This window comes from Microcaecilia unicolor, chromosome 11 (assembly GCF_901765095.1).
Source record: "Microcaecilia unicolor chromosome 11, aMicUni1.1, whole genome shotgun sequence".
Taxonomy (NCBI): Eukaryota; Metazoa; Chordata; class Amphibia; order Gymnophiona; family Siphonopidae; genus Microcaecilia; species Microcaecilia unicolor.
In genome coordinates, this window is record NC_044041.1 from 167,947,521 (window position 1) to 167,964,785 (window position 17,265).

Genomic DNA, 17,265 nt, shown 5'->3' on the forward strand with positions numbered 1-17,265 from the left:
GTTTGATTCCCACTGCAGCTCCTTGTGACTCTGGGCAAGTCACTTAACCCTCCATTGCCCCTGGTACAAAATAAGTACCTGAATATATGTAAACTGCTTTGAATGTAGTTGCAAAAACCTCAGAAAGGCAGTATATCAAGTCCCATTTCCCTTTTCCCTTATGACATCACAATATCAGAAGTGAGCCAAGTATCGGGCAATTAAGCCATTGTGACATCACTGACGAGGTTGGCTCTTATTGGTGGAATGAGTGGAGGAGTAGCCTAGTGGTTAGTGCAGTGGACTTTGATCCTGGGGAACTGAGTTCAATTCCCACTGCAGCTCCTTGTGACTCTGGGCAAGTCACTTAACCCTCCATTGCCCCAGGTACAAAATAAGCAGCTATATGTAAATCGCTGAATGTAGTTGCAAAATACCACAGAAAGGCGGTATATGAAGTCCCATTTCCCTTTCCCTTATTTAACATTTTCAAATGTAGGCGTGTTATTTTGGTCCAGCTCAGATACTCACACAAACAGCAGGTGCAAAGCGTGAAGCCTCTTTAAACAGGCATCCTTTGTGCTTGGTAATTTTCAAAGCAGAACAACACAGGTAAAGACAATTTTAATAGCCTGTCTATATTGCTAGGTGGCTACTCAAAATTGCCTTCTATTTCTCCCTAACAGCCTGACTTGGGTTGACAATGGGGGTGGTTTTGATTTAGTTATATTTCGGGTCTAAATGGTGACAGGAGAATTTCATCTTCCTTCTGTGTGAGTTTAACCAGGGCTGGCCCAAGGCAAGATGTCGCCTGAGGCGGAGCTTGCATGCCGCCCCCCACCCCCACGGCACTCGCCTCTTCCCTTTACTGTGGCTGCCTGAGCGAAACAGGAAGTTACTTCAGGCGGCCGCAGTAAAGGGAAGAGACGAGTGTCACCGGCGGCAGGGCAACATATGGGAATTGCTGCTGCTGCCAGGCTTAGAAAGTCACCGTGACCAGGTAAAACACCGCAAAGCCACATCCCTCGAGATGCCGCTCCTAAAGAGTGCCGCCTGAGGCCCCCACATCAGGTGGCCTAATGGTTGGGTCGCTCCTGAGTTTAGCTATGATCATTTTTGGTTTTCTTTTTTGTACAGGTCCTGTAACTCCTCTTGCTCTGGGCCTGACGATATTTTCTGCTATATTGTTTTTGATATTGTTTCTCGAGTTTCTTGTCCTAGTATTGGATGTAGTAACTTTTTGAAAAGCAAATTAAAGAAAAAAACCTGCCTCCTATAGAAATAGCAAATATTCAGAAAGTTACTAACATGCGCTAACACTGTTAATGCATGTTTTTAGCATCTGGGTTCCACTGTATAAAATGGGACGTGAAGTAAAATAATGCGTGTTAACGGCATTAGAGCACACCAATGCTCTAGCGCACATTAGTAACGCTAATTAATTAATTGCTGTTCCTATCTTACCTGCATCTGTTCCATCCAGTCGATCATGTGGACCATTTCCTGGAAGATCTTCTGGAGGGACCTGTTCTGTTCCAGTCGCTGGTGGCGAGCTTCCACCAATTCAGTCAGAAGGTTCCACTGTCGCAAGATGTTGTCCTTCTGTGCATTTATGCGCTTGATGTCATAGTAGTTTTCTTTCTCCATTTCCACAGCCAGTTCCTCCAGCACCTGGATCCGCTCCTGGTAGGAAGAGATGTCCGCTTCGATGGCCTCGTGCTTCTTCATGGCCGCTTCCACTGCTGGTAAATCATAACCAAAGTTGTCCTGCATAAGAAGAAAACGTGCATGACTATTGATAATGTCCAACATAAGAGCTCTTCCTACTGGCTGTGCTTCCTCCTAGAGCTTCAGACCAACAGAAGAGTTGTCTGTGCTACTTCCCAGAGTGTCTCACTAACATAACAGCTCTTTTGGCTTATAAGATTGAGATTCTCACTGGTTTACAATTGCAAGGCAATTCTATAAAGGGGTATATACTTTCCTTTAAAGAATACCAGCATAATTGAATATACACATAAATGGAGAAGTAGCCTAATTGTTAGTGCAATGGGCTGAGGAGCTGGGTTTGATTCCCACTGTGGCTCATTGTAACCTTGGGCAAATCACTTAACCATCTATTGACCCAGGTAAAAAATAAAACTTAGATTGTGAGCCCACTAGGGTCAGAGAAATCCCTCCATATAATATCTGTAAATTGTTTTGGCTGTACCGCGGAAAAGCAGTATATCAAATCCAAAATCCTTTACACTTTATGGGGTAAATTCTATATAGGTTGCTAAAAGTTAGGCACCAAAACCCTGGATGCTAAACTAGTATTCTGAAACAGCAGAGGTGCTGTCAGAGAACACCAGCGTAAGTTCACAGTTATGCGTCAAACTCTACACATGAGCCCATGTTTATGGCTGGCATAAGTAATGGCGCCTAAATGTGGCGATTGGGTGTGTAAATGCAACTATTCTATAAAGTGTACTGTGAGCTATACATATATTTCAGAGGAAGAGTTGTGTGAAGATGAATTAATGGAGAAGTGACAAGAGGTCAGTCTTCCCAGAGATTCAGCAGTTACTGGACACTCATTAGTATGGTTTTTCCAACCTATGTATGAGTAGAGCATTATTGAATTTAGGATCAGCAATCACTGGACACTTGTTAGTACAGTTTTCTATGCATGAGTACAGCATTATTGAATTTAGTGCATCTGACTCCTGACACAGGCATTCTTTGATGAAACATGGCCATGTAAAGTCATGCTTCCCCAGCTGCAAGGTTTGACTTTGTTAAAGGATTTTTACAACTATTCTTTGGACTCCTCATGTTCATTGTTCAAGACTTCATTTCCTTCCTGCTGTTTATTGCCCGTGGGGAACTTGTTCTCTTTGTTTTGTTTGCTTGTCCATATTATGAATCACAGATACTTTAGATCCAGTGAACATAGCCAGTCCCCTTTTGGAAGCAGTGATATGAGTAAGTCTATGGAAACCTTCCTGAACTTTTGTTTGGTGAGATATTTGTTCAGGGCCCTGGGGTCTAGAATTTGGCATAATCCTCCATCTTCTTCATGATAAGAAAATACTTGGAATAAAATCCCTGCCCCCTTTCTCATTCCTGGTTTTGGCTGCAAAACAGGTTGGGACTTCTGGGCCCTCTGTTTTCTGAAACAAGAGTAGAACCATGTCAAGGCTGGGAAAAGCATGAGGGTGGAAGATACCAATGCTTATGAGAGTAATAGATCCTCTGTTGTCCTCGGTTCTGAAGAGTCTGTGTTGGAAGTGGGCCTGGAATGGGTTTTAAGATTATCACTTTGCTGCTTGATGAGAGTAGCACCTTATCTCCAAAGAGATTATCTCAATGCACGGCACATCAGCAAGTTTTTCCTGCACAACTTGTCTGAGTTCTGAGGTCCACAGCCAGTCAAGTCTGTGTGTACCAATCCTCACATCAGAAGCCCTCGATACTATTTCAAAAATATCATAAGAGTTCGTTGGCCATGTACCTGGGAAGAGTGTCCACAAACTCCGCAACACTGCGCACTATGTTCTGTAAGTACATGCCCATGCAAAGCTGGCAGGATGCTTTGCGAGATGAGAGCCATAGCATTCTGAAACAATCTTTTCCCAAAAGACTCCAATGTTCTAGCCTCTCTTCCCAGGGGCACAAAGGAATGAATATTGGAATTCTTAACTCTTTTGAGAGTGGATTTAACCACCATAGAATGCCACTTTTTGAACCCCAGAATCGTCTGGACTCTGTCCATTGAGTCAAACTTATTAATAGGAGATACAAAGAGGAGGGGGATCCCCCACATTTTCATCTGTACATTCTTCAGGATTTTGTGAACAGGTACTCTCACAGCTTCCTTAGAAGAGGGGGGGGGGGGTTCGATAAATTGGAGAACTGAAATGGAGAGGCCTGAGTCATCTCCCATATAAAAATCAATGAAACAGTGCTCCTCTAGTGGGAATTTGAATCTCTCCTGTGGTGAAGAGGGATCTGAAGAGAAACCAGTAGACCTCTCCTCTGAGAAGCTCTCTGGCTCCTCCTCAGAATCCCACTCAGACCATTGAAGTTGATAAGTGAAATATGAGTTTCTGCTTGTCTTGTATTACTGACAGCATGGTCATGCCTCCTACCCCATCAAGACACTGAGGATTCCCTATGCCTCAGTGAAGCTTCCTTCTTCCATGCACTGCAAATGGACACTGGTGCAGACAACCTCGACTCTAAGCCTCCTCTAAGCCTTGGTGTTGAGGCATCTATTTCAGGCATAGCAAGGGTCCCAAGTATTGGATAGATCACCCCTGCCCTCAACATCAATGATGTTGAAGCTGCAATATTGGTTGAACAAAGAAGCATTCCATTGGCTCTTTGAACTTCTGCATGAGCTGCTCCTCAAAGGTTGTAGTTGACAAAGACAAGGGCATCACTGTAGGAGTAGCCATATCCTCTGGAGTAACTTCAGGTAAATGGAAACCAGGGTTTTAGATCCATGAACGCTGTTGAACCCTCTCCAAAGTCATAGAGGATGAACAATCTTCACATCAAGTGTGTGTTGAGGAGCACCTCTGTGCTCTCAGTGCCATGGTTCAATGGGCAGTGATGTTGGGATGTCTCAGCCTCCACCCATTGTGCTCCCTCAACACTGTCAAAAACAAGGTTGAATCCGTCCTCTTCTCTGGGTAGGAATCGGACAATGACTGCTCCTGGTGGGCTCTACACATGCTTAATGTTAAGGGTGACCGAGACACTCTCAATTTTGATACATCTCCAGTGTCCAGTGCAACTTCTGGATCCATGGAGACTGACATTTCTGATGTTGATGGACCGGTCTTATCACCAAAACCTTTTTCTCTTTGTTTTTCTCTACCACAGACACCCCTCTTTGAAGTGTGAACAAAGAATAAAATAAGAGGAATCATGATCAGGTCCCAAGCACTACAAGCATCATGAATGGTCCTGTTGCACCAGAACACCATTTGAAGCTGCTGGGGGATCTTCTTTTGTGACATATCATTCAGAAAAACAGCCAAAGTGAAGGAGCAGCCTAGAGGTTAGCGCATCAGGCTGACAACCAGGGAAACCCAATTATCTGTAATGAAGGACAGTATATCAAGTGCTGGAATAAACAAACATAAATCCCACTGCTGCTCCTTGTGACTTTGGGCAAGTAAATTTACCCTCCATTTTCTCAGGTATGATTTTAGACTGTAAACCCTTCAGGAGCAGGAAAAAATCCAGTGTACCTGAACGTGATTCATCTTGAGCTACTACTAAAAAATGTGAGAGTTAAATTAAAAAAAAAAAAAAAAACTTGATGACAAAATACACCCGGTAGGAAGCTTGAGGCCTAAAAATGGCCCAGAACAAGATAATGTGAAAAAGGAAAGGAAACTTGAAAAAGAATGAAAAATCTAAGGAACTAATGAATACCTGGTAAAAACACCACATGACAGTGACAGGACAACAGAGCAATTTTGAAACCAGAGAAATTGTGATTAGGGCGCCAAGCAGATTGTGAGGAAAATGAAATCTTATTTTCTCCACAAAAATAGATTACACTAAGGAGGTCTCGTGCAACAGTGGTAGTAGAGTGAGCCTACTCAAAGGCTTCTGGAAAAATTTGCTGGAGCATTGTTTCCTGCATTTGGCTCTGTTGGTGACATCACCCCAATGTGAGGATTCAAAAGTTCTACTTGTCCTTGGAGAATAATGATAACTAATGAATGATGTTAGATGATAATGGTGACTGATGATTTATGGATGACTTGACAGACGGCAAGAATAATTGAAATGATAGTTGATGGATGAATGATGATGATAGTAATATTATGTCAGTGATAAGGCAGTGTTAGCTGACAATTAATAGATGGATAATTGATAGATGATGACTGAGTATGACTAATGATAATCAATAATTATTTATGACTGATGGTGGACAATGATGGTGACTGATGATGAATGATGATAATGTGACAAATAATTGATGGGTGGTGATGATCATGAACAATGATGATAGTGAATTGTGACTGATGGTTATTTATTGATTGGCCAATGGATGGATAGATAGATTATGATCATGGTGTGACAGATAATAACTGATGAACAATAGTGGCCATGAAAAATGATGATAGTGAATCATGACTAATGATTATTGATTGAGGATCAATGGATAAATGGATTATGATGATGGTGACAGATTACCAATAATTGATGACTAATGAGTGGAGGAGTGGCCTAGTGGTTAGGGTGGTGAACTTTGGTCCTGGGGAACTAAGGAACTGAGTTCGATTCCCGGCACAGGCAGCTCCTTGTGACTCTGGGCAAGTCACTTAACCCTTCATTGCCCCATGTAAGCCGCATTGAGCCTGCCATGAGTGGGAAAGCGCGGGGTATAAATAAATAAATAAATAAAAATAAAATAATGGTGGATAATAATGACTGACACATGATGACTAATGCATGATTGTGGTGAATGATGATGATAGTAATTGGCAATGAATGATGAGCCATGATCGCTGGATGTCTGATGACGATGGTGGTAAATGACTACTGATAAATGGATGCCTTGATGGATATCTGATTAACTTTTAAGACATTTTTGAAACATGTTTTTTTCCAACTTTAAAGTTAAAATCGAATAGAGAGGGAGACTGTGGCCTGAGCTGAGTGGGGGACCATCTTTGTCTAGCTTTATTTTGGGAAATATGCATGTATCTCTTCTGTTTCCCTCTCTTTGGAAACATATTGTAACCTCCCTTCAGGTCTTAATTTATTGTTCATATGTTTTGACTGAGTTATTGTATTTTAGTAATATTCTATTTCCCATCCTTGTTTTTTATTGACTTGTAAATTACTTTGATGCTATTGTTGAAAGGCAATACATCAATTGTATTAAACCACAGATGACGGATGATAATATATTATATTTGCTACTGCCTTCTCCCTCCCCTATATGCCTGTTCACTTTTCTTATGTGGGGAGAGCTGAAAAGTCTCACTTACCTGAGACACTAGTTTTTGGTTTTCACTCAACCATGCCTCCCTCATTGCTGCCTTGTGGTCGAAACGCTGAGCTAACAGTTCCAGTTTCTCTTGGCGGATCAGCTCTTCCCGCAGTGCCACCTCCCGCTCATGCTCTGCCTTCTCCAGCCTCTCCCAGGCCTGAGACAGAAATACAGCAGGAATTATAAGTCACATGCTTTCTACCCCACCAACACCCAGAAAATGGCAGATGCACCACAGCTTATGACCTTTCATCCCTAAGATTCTGATTATTCTCTGTATCATGTTCTGGGATAAATATTCAGATACATTTATCTAAGATTCAGTCATATTGATTTCTGCTTTTAAGATGATAAGAAAAATCAGATCATATGAAACTGCAGTTTCTTGTGGCAGAAGACCCCAGCAGAAACCTCAAATAAAAACAATGTAAAAAAAAAAGTGCAAAGTCATGTATCTGGAGTGCAGAAATCCAAGGGAAAAATAGATTATGGGGAAAAGATATCTTTAAAAAAAGCAAAAGAAGGAGAAACTCCAGTTCTCACAAACATGCAAACACCAGAAAAAAAGGAGTGAGGAAACAAAAAATGAGGAAACCAAAGCTGAGTGATGATAGAAAACCTGTTTATTTTTCAACTTGCTATAGGTGTACAATCAAAGGACACGGCCATGTTTCGGTAAGCATGCCTTCGTCAGGAGCCCTTAATGTATATAGTACACAATAGATCGTTGATGGATATAAATGATTTTAATAATAAATTAGAATATGCATACAATAGCCCGACACAGGCCGTGTTTCGCCCTACTGGGCTGCTTCAGGGGCTCTTCAATGTTTCTCCACTACCAAAGGGGGAGTAAAATGATAAAAGCAACTGTGATATAATATACAGTTGATATCTTGAAAAAACGGCTCTCTCAGAGATGTTGAAACCAATGATCAATAGCACACAATCAATCAGACGCGTTTTTTCTGGGCGATAAGTGACTGTCTGATTGATTGTATGCTATTGATCATTGGTTTCAACATCTCTGAGAGAGCCGTTTTTTCAAGATATCAACTGTATATTATATCACAGTTGCTTTTATCATTTTACTCCCCCTTTGGTAGTGGAGAAACATTGAAGAGCCCCTGAAGCAGCCCAGTAGGGCGAAACACGGCCTGTGTCGGGCTATTGTATGCATATTCTAATTTATTATTAAAATCATTTTTATCCATCAACGATCTGCTTTGTATATTTTCCATCTTGGAGCTTGCAGATCGTCTGCCCCTTTGTTTCCTAAAGAACACAATATGCAGCAGTCGCATCAACCCGAACTATACAGAGCAAACACAGGCGAACAAACTGACTGGCAGCATACAGTTCGGGTTGATGTGATTTACATTTGCCTACTTTGTGACTGCTACATGTGGAGGGGCATTTTTGATATGACGTCCAAGACCAACTTTAGACGCTTTGCACAAAACGTCCAAAATTCGAATAGGAAAGAAGGTCATTTTCAAAAGAGAAAAACAGCTATCTTTTTTTTTCAAAAATACTGTTTCGAACAAGATTTTGTGTTTTGGATGTTTTGTTTTTTTGGTCCATTTTCGAAAAAAACCCAAAAACGAATAAGTGCAAAATGTAGATATTCATGCCATTGGGATGTAGAAGGAGCCAGCATTTTTAGTAGACTCATCCCCCAAACATCCCAGGAGAGCAATGGGGCACTTCTGTGCACTTCATAAAAATTCTCCCAGGTGCACATCTCACCTTTGAATCCTTATCTTGTTCCCTGAGCCCTCCAAAACCCACCCAAAACATACTGTCCCACACTGTACACCACTACAATAGCCCTTATGGGTGAAGGGGGCACCTATATGTGGGTACAGTAGGGTTTTGAAGAGTTTGAGAGGGGTCACAGTTTCCACCACAAGTGTGAGAGGTAGAGGGAGATAGGGACCCGAGTCCCCCACTCCATAGTGCACTGTACCGACCACTACACTACTCCAGGGACCTGCATGATTCTCTAATAGACCCAACTTTAACATCTGAGGCTGTCAAACAGACTGGTAAGTCATATTTTTATTCACATTTTTTGGGGGGTGGGAGGGTATCAGTGAGCACTGAGAGGGTATTGGGAGGTCACTGTTGATTCCCTCCAGTGGTCATCTGGTCATTTGGGGCACCTTTCTGTGCCTTATTCATTCTAAAAACAGGTCAAACTCAAAACGCCTTAGTTTTAGTCCTGGACATTTTTGTTTTGTTCCATTATGGCTGAAAAACATCCAAGTCTTAGGAACACCCAAATCCCTCCCTTAACACACCACTGACACACCCCCTTGAGATTTGGACGCACTACAGAACAGCACAGAAAAACATCTGAAATACAGGTTTCGAAAATACCGATGTGAACACTTTTATGAGAAAAAAGTCCAAATACTGCTTTATGCCATGTTTTAGATGTTTTTCTGTTTCGAAAACGAGCCCCATTGTGTACTGTGTATGTTAAGGGCTTCTGATGAAGGCACGCTTGCCGAAACACGGCCATTTCAAGTCCTTTGATTATACACCTATAGCAAGTTGAAAAATAAACAGGATTTTAATCATCACTCAGCTTTTAATTCCTCATTTTTTGTTTCCTTGCTCCTTTTTTTCTGGTGAAAAGATATTTGTCTACCAAAAAGGAAAGACACCTCAGAGTGATCACATCTGATGATCTCAGGGTACTGAAATAGTACAAGGTGACAGTTACTTCCAGTGAAATGCTACAGCACATAGGCAGAGCCATGATCAACAGAAGAACAGAAGTATTGTGTCTGTATGTGCAGGTCATCAGTGAGACTTCATCTAGATTACTGAATTCAATTCTAAAGGCTTTACCTCCAAAACAATACAAAGCAGAAGCAGTCCAGAGAACAGCTATCAAAATGTGTAGGGTCTGCTTCAAAATCTCTATGAGATGTTATTTAAAGATCCAAATATTTACAGTCTATAGCAGAGGAAAGAGAAGGGATAATTGTGACCATCTCTGAGAAAAGGTGACTAAAGTCACCAGAAACTAAAAATGAAGTTTTAATGAATTCTGATAGAGCGAACAAATTGTAATACAACAGTCCAAATCCCATAATTTTATGTGAAAAAATTAAAAAAAAGTTACAGAAGTTCCAACATGTAACTTTTTAAGACTGCTTATTGACTCATGGCATGAAAAATTGGTCATTTTCAACATTTTGGATCCACTGCTTTAGTCACCTTTTCCCAGAGACGGTCACATACGGCAAAGAAATTCAAATACTCCAAAGTGTATATCCAGCAAAACAAACCAGCCTCTTCCAGTGGAAAGGATCTTCTACAGCTACAGGTCATGAGTCTCCAAACAGTGCTGTAATTAAATTTTAAGTGTCTATAGACATGGGGAAAGGGGGAGAGAGGGTTGTGCCCATCCTCCCAACTGTCAGCCAGATCCACTCCTTGAATCCCCCTCCTCTTACCTCCTGGTCTGCCCTTGCCTTTCTCACTGTTGCCCAAAGTAGTAGCACAGAATTTGAAATAAAAATCCAGCATGGCACCTGCCTGTCTTATGAGCTGATGATCAGAAGCAAACATAGGCACTAGAGGCTGTTAGCGCAATACTAGCGCCTGCGTTTGCTACTGCCCCATGAAACGTGTTTGCGGGTTCTGAACGCAACTAACATGCAAATGCATGCAAAACAGGGCTCTTAGCACAAGTGGCATGCAAATGCATGCTAAACCTATTCATCCCCAATGATCAGCACACCAAGATTGGCTCGCTGGCCGCGGCAAACCCTACACCAGCTCAGAGCAGGCATTAGGGTTTCCAGACCATTGAGGAAGAATGATGAGTCCCGTCCAGCATGCATTTGCATGCTAGCAGGCCCCCATTTCCTCCAATGCAGCAACCCCCCGCAGGAACCGACCGATGATCCCCCCTCCCCAGGAACTGTCAACCCGACGACCTCCCCACCAGCGACAGGGAGCTGGAGGTCCAGCAGACCTCCAGTCCCTCCAACCCTCCCCCCCCGACACAGATTCAGAGGGGGCTGGAGATCTGGTGGATCTCCAACCTCAACCCCCGCCCAGCAATGGTAAGAGGTCCCTGGTGCCCAGTGGGCCGTTGTCAATCCCCCCACCCCCATACCTTAGGTTGGAGGAGGGAGGTAGCCTCCCTCCTCTTCCTGCAGCGCTGAAGGAAGAGGAGGGAGACCACCAACCTAAGGTAGGGAATGGGGGATTGACCGTGGTCCACTGGGCCACAAGAGACCTCTTACCAATGCTGGGGGGGGGGGGGGTAGGGGGGCTGGAGACCCCACCGGATCTCCAGCCCCCCCCCCCCGAACCTGTGTCGGGAGGAGAGGCGTCGGGGGAACTAGAGGTCCGCTGGACCTCCAGCCCCCTGTCGGGAGGTGGGGGGGGTCATCGGTCGCCCACTGGGCCACCAGGGACTTCTTACGAATGCTGGTGGGGGTTAGGGGGGCTGGAGACCCACCAGATCTCAAGCCCTCACTGAACCTGTGTCGGGGGGGGGGGGGGGGGTCAAAGGGACTGGAGGTAGAACTATTGAAATCACCACTTCCATGTGGAAACTGCCAAGTTCATGCCGTTCATGTTTTCAACGTTTATCTCTGTAAAATGATTGCTTACCGCTAAACATGCAGCCAAACACACATATGCACTACTGCAGGTATTTTAGACAAGCCTCTGCATCGGCACAGCCTTTTCAAAAATGCATCTGGAACTGAGCATGTCCCAGAACTGGACGTCTCTATTCCAATCTCCACGTTCTACGTAAAATAGGCCTTCACATGTCTTTATAAAATACTACAGAGATAAATGGGTAAAACACACCTGTGGCTTGGGAGCAGGTGTAACTGTACAAGTATAAAATATGCACGTAAATCACACCTCCGCCCGTACTCTGTCCAAACTCCATCTCAGAACATGCTTACATCAAATGCATGTACTTTTAAAAGAGACATATACATGCAAAAATGACTTTCTAAATTACCCCCAATAAGAGTAACAATATCCTAGAGCTCGAGGGGAAGGACAGAGGAAATATGATACAGACATTTAAATACTTGAAAGGTATTAATATAGAAACCCATATTTTCCAGAGAAGGGAAAATTGTAAAACTAGAGGACATGAATTGAAGTTGTGGGGTGGCAGACTTAGAGGTAAAGTCAGGAAATTCTTTTTCACAGAGAGGGTGATTGATGCCTGGAATGCCCTCCTGAGGGAGATGGTGGAGAAAAAAAAATGGTGACGGAATTCATGAAGGCGTTGGACGAACACAGAAAATGAATGGCATAAAAAACAAAACTTAAATGGTTGCATGTGTGTTTGTAAATCGTGTGGCGCTTAGTGATGACTCCAGCTGTGAAGAACTAAGGCCAGTGCAAGGCAGAATTGTACGGTCTGGGTCCCACATATGACAATCCGGTTTAGAATGGGCTGCAGAGGGCTTCGACGAAAACTAAAGTAATTTGGAACGTGAGGACAGTGCCGAGCAGATTTTTACGGTCTGTGTTCCGCAAATGACAAGACAGATTTGGATAGGTTGGAGTGGGCTTCAACAGCAACTTCAGTAACTGGAACCAAAGGACAGGGTTGGACGGACTTCTACGGTCTATGTTCCAGAAATGCCAAAAAGAGACAATGATCAAGTATTTTATATCACGTTTATTGTTGGTTTAATCATGACTCGATAATGAGTGTGACTGTTGGGCAGATATTTATCTGTCGCCATTTACTATGTTACTATGTAAGTTTGATACTTAGATGATTCACATTATTCACATAGTCTTAATGTTACAATGTGAGTTTGATACTTAGATGATTCACATTATTCAGATAGTCTTAATCAGTTAACACCCCCCCTTTTCTATCCAGTTAAAATATATCCGCACAAAACCATTGTGCACCGATTTCGATAGATAAAGAAGGGGCAAAGTAAGGTTATGCCTGAGCTGGAGTTTTGATACAGTAAGCATGATATTTGACTAAAGTAGTCCTCCTAAGTATAGTTACATTTAACTAGAAATTCAGTAGCAACTTTAAGCAGTTAGCTACAGCTGAATATCTGGATAAGGTTAAGCTATTAAGCTCACCACTCAGTATCTCATTCAATATCTGCCTCTACGTTCTTTCAATGAACCATTGTGTAAGCTTTCATATCCACTTTGTAGCTTATGTTCTTAAGCACTTCTTTCCAGATAACAGAATGAGAGTTCCTGTAGTCTTAAATACTCCTGCACACCTAACTCCACCCTCACCCAAAAAAAAAAAACATCCTGAATTTTGTTGTTCACGTTCCCATTTCGTAACTGGGTGTGAATATAAAGATTCCCTAGAAATTTAAACAGATATGAGAGTAGAACTAGAATGAACTCAGGATCTAATCTGCGAACAAAATTGGTCATTCAGTTTCAGCAGAAATGGAAACCATAAACAAAACTGCTCCCCCATATCTGACCAAAAAAGCTCCCTTCTGAGCTCACCTCCCCTGGTGGCAGACCCCTCTCTTTCCATCCCCCCCCCCATCCCACCAGACCATACATAGTTCCTCCCTGTGCCTACCTTAGGAAGCCCTGGTGGTCTAGTGGCCTTTTCAGTGGCAGGAACAAACTCCACTCTTTCCTGCCCCATGCCGCTGCTCCAATGCAATGGCTGCCAAGACTGCTGTGGGAGGTCCTGGCAGCCATTTTGTGATTGGAACCAGCACCTGTCTGTGCACAGGCATTTTCGGCCAAAACCCAAACCTGGATTTTAGTCTGGTTTCAGTGCCGAATCAGAAACCGAAACTGAAATTTGGTTAGCCTTTATATGAGAGGTGTATCCACATACAGGTAGCCCAAAAATCTAATCTGGAGTACAGAAATATCCTTGAGGTTAGAGCAGCAGGCTGAGAAGCAGGATATCCAAGGTTCAATTTCACTGCCACTCCTTGTGACCTTGAGCAAGTCACTAAACCTCTGTTACCTCAGACACAAACTCAGGGCTAAATTAATCAATATGCATCTACATGGTAATGCTCATTAATTCACAATAATGCTATTTAAGGCAAGCCCCTTTTTTGTCAATGGGGGCCTGTTTTAGTCAGAACATACCTTATATTAGCGTGCATTTAACACATGCTATTAGATCTAGCCCTCAAAGCAGGGGTTCTCGACCCAATCCTCACAATACTCCCAGTCAGGGTTTCAGGATATCCATAATGATATGCCTAAGATAGATGTGAATACGATAGAGGTTATACATACAGATCTCTCTCATGTACATTCATTGTGGATATTCTGAAAACCCGACCGGCCAGGTGTGTCCCAAGAACTGGGTTGAGAACCACAGCCTTATAAGGTCTTCTAGAGATGAGGAAATAAATACTTACCGTACCTGAATATAATTCACCTTGAGATACCAATGAAAAGGTGCAAGCTAAATCAAAATAAAATAACCTAAGCAGTAACTTTTCCTGCTCTGGGGATATTTTAAAGAAATATTTGGCCAACTGCTGCACCTCTTACCTTATTGATAACGGAAATGCTGTTGCCCTCATGTGGGACATACGGTTTTCGGTTCTTTGCTCTCATGTCACTTTGGATAGTAAACAGCAAGACTTCTAAATTTCCCTTTTCCTGAAACCTATGAATAATAAAATAATAATAATTAATTAATGAAAACTTAAATCAGTCATCTTAGGAAAGACACCAAACCCTCATATAAAATGTTCAGTTTCTTAAATACTGAAAAAATGGGAAGATGAAAGAAAATACATTGTACAAAATAAATTAATATTTCATTTCTCTATTGTGCTAACCTTTTCTTTTAATTTTACAAAATTTTACAACAAGGAAGACAATTTCCAGGCAATTTCAGAAGTTATGTGGTAAAATATGTGGGGGGGGGGGGGGGTAAGGAAGGCTAAAAACTGCTCTCTCCCTCTGTGAGTACTTTTACCTGCACCAAAAAGGGGTGGACCCAGTGGTAGCTGGCAGCATGCAGGGATTTAATTTCATTTTCTTCTGCTGCACTAATGTCCATGGGCATTAATGTACCCATGGTATGACCACCACTCAAATTTCAAAAAAGAAAAATGTGCCTGCAGGCCAGTGAAGACAATGTGCTACAACCAATATTACAACAGAGAGTAATCAAAGAGGAGGCCAATCGAATTTCGGTTTTGGTTTTGGCTGCAGCACCGAAACTGGCATGAAATCCAGATTTGACCAAGCTTTGGTTAGGGCAGAAAATGCAAGGGCATTTTCGGCTGAAACTAAAACTTGCCGGTGACCACTCTGTGCCATCCTCTCTCCCCCACCCATAGGCTCTCCCCCAGGCCTACCTTCGAGATCGAAGCTCTGGTAGCCTAGTGACCTCTTTGGGGCTGGAGTAATCCTGAGTTGCTACTGCCCCTGCCAGCTCTGCGGTCATAATGGCTACCCATGGCAGCCTCATAAGAGTAAAAAAAGAACAACCACAAAAGTGGAGGAACACTCAATCCCTACGAAAGTCAATCAAGTGAAAAAAGGAGTAGGGTAGACTGGCTCTTTCAAAACAGCAAGGGAGATGCATGTGTAATATTAAGTCTTTATTGAGAAACACCAAGCAATTCGACACAACTGCCGTGTGCCTGCCTCAGGAGTCTTGTGGTGCAATAAAACGATGTTTCCAAGGTCTAGCACAAAAGAAAGCAAATGCCGTAGTCCAAGAGTCAAAGAATATACTTCCAAAGACCACGTCTCAATAAAGACTTAATATTACACATGCATCTCCCTTGTTGTTTTGAAAGAGCCAGCCTACTCTACTCCTTTTCTCACAAGCATCACGAGAGTGCCATGGGAGGCTGGAGCAGGCATTTTGAGACTGGAACCAACATGGACAGAAGCAATCCCCAGTCACTCCTGCCCATGCTAGTCTCAAACTCAAAATGCCTGCTACAAAGCTGCTGTAAGAAATCATGGCAGCTATTTTTACTACAGAACCAGTGGGGGCAGGAGCAACTTGGGATAGCTCTTGCCCCAAAGAGGCTGCTAGACCACCAGGGCTTCAAAGGTGGCCTGGGGAGGGCCAGGTAGGGAGAGGGCAGAGTTTGTGGTTGGCATCTACTTTCCTTTATAGAATAATAGCTTTACAGGGTATATATGTACATATACGCTTAAGCATAACCACTTATGCCAGCCATAAATCTCATGTAAGCGTGTATGCCTATGTTCTGGAGATGCCCGCATAACTTACAGGATTCCATAATTTATGTGCGTAACTTTGTGCCCCATCCATGTGCATGCCCTGCAAACTATGTGCTATCAGAAATATGTGTGTATAAAATAACACTGAAGTGCATATCCAACGTGTACATGTGACTATGCACACAAACATGCTTATATACTAGTGTTCTAAACATTTCCATGTATAAGTGGCTCATAAATAGTAGCAGTTACTTTACAGAACTACCCTCACAGTGCACCTAGATTCACCTCCATCAAAAAGCAGATGGAGATTGGCTGGGGAAATGAAAGTCTATATGGTTTCATTTCAAATCTCTATGCGTCTTGTGTAGGTCATAGCTTGCATCTACAAAGTACATGGGTGTAAACACACCCAAATTTTATGCACCAGGCACATTTTCATTTGAAAATCAGTTTGCAGTGCACCTAGAGGACTAGAAACTCAATGAGGAATGTGAAAATGATCCTCCTCAAGATCCCCTAGCAATGAATAGAGCCTTCTAGAACCCCACGTAACTGCTGAAAGTGAAAGAAGAGATTCCCCACCCTCCCCAAGTCAGCAGTAGAGGCTGACCAAATTTCAGTTTTGGTTTTGGCTTCGGTGCTGAAACTGGCCCAAAATCCGGATTCGGCCATGCTTTGGTTTCAGCCAAAAATGCAAGTGCATTTCCCCGCCGCTGCTCCCGCAATTACTTTGTGCCGCTACCCCCGCCACAGAAAGCCCGTCCACCTGGATCGTCCACCAACTCCACCTTCCCACCTTCGAAAAGTCCTGGTGGTGTAGTGACCTCTTCGAGGCAGGAGCAATCCCAAGTCATTTCTGCCTCTGCCAGCTCTGTAGTCAAAATGGCTGCCGTGACTTCCCATAGCAGACTCACGAGACTGCAGTGGGAAGCCATGGTAGCCACGAACCGGCAGGGACAGGAGCAACTCGGGATTGCTCCTGCCTTGAAGATGCCACTAGACTACCTGAGCTAGAGACAGCCACTAGATTACCAAGATGGGGGAGGGCAGGGTGGGCAGCCAAGGGGATGGGTTTTCTGACAGGAAGGCGGCTGGCC

At 43.1% G+C, this 17,265-nt stretch overlaps 1 protein-coding gene across 1 annotated transcript in view; it reads right to left on the reverse strand.

Moving 5' to 3' along the window:
* SPTBN4 (spectrin beta, non-erythrocytic 4) overlaps positions 1-17,265 on the reverse strand; it is a 373,692-nt gene that overhangs the window by 218,848 nt on the left and 137,579 nt on the right. The window contains 3 exon segments of the mRNA XM_030219988.1: positions 1,444-1,746; positions 6,981-7,139; positions 14,504-14,621. Of these exon segments, the coding sequence (XP_030075848.1) occupies positions 1,444-1,746; positions 6,981-7,139; positions 14,504-14,621 (580 nt within the window).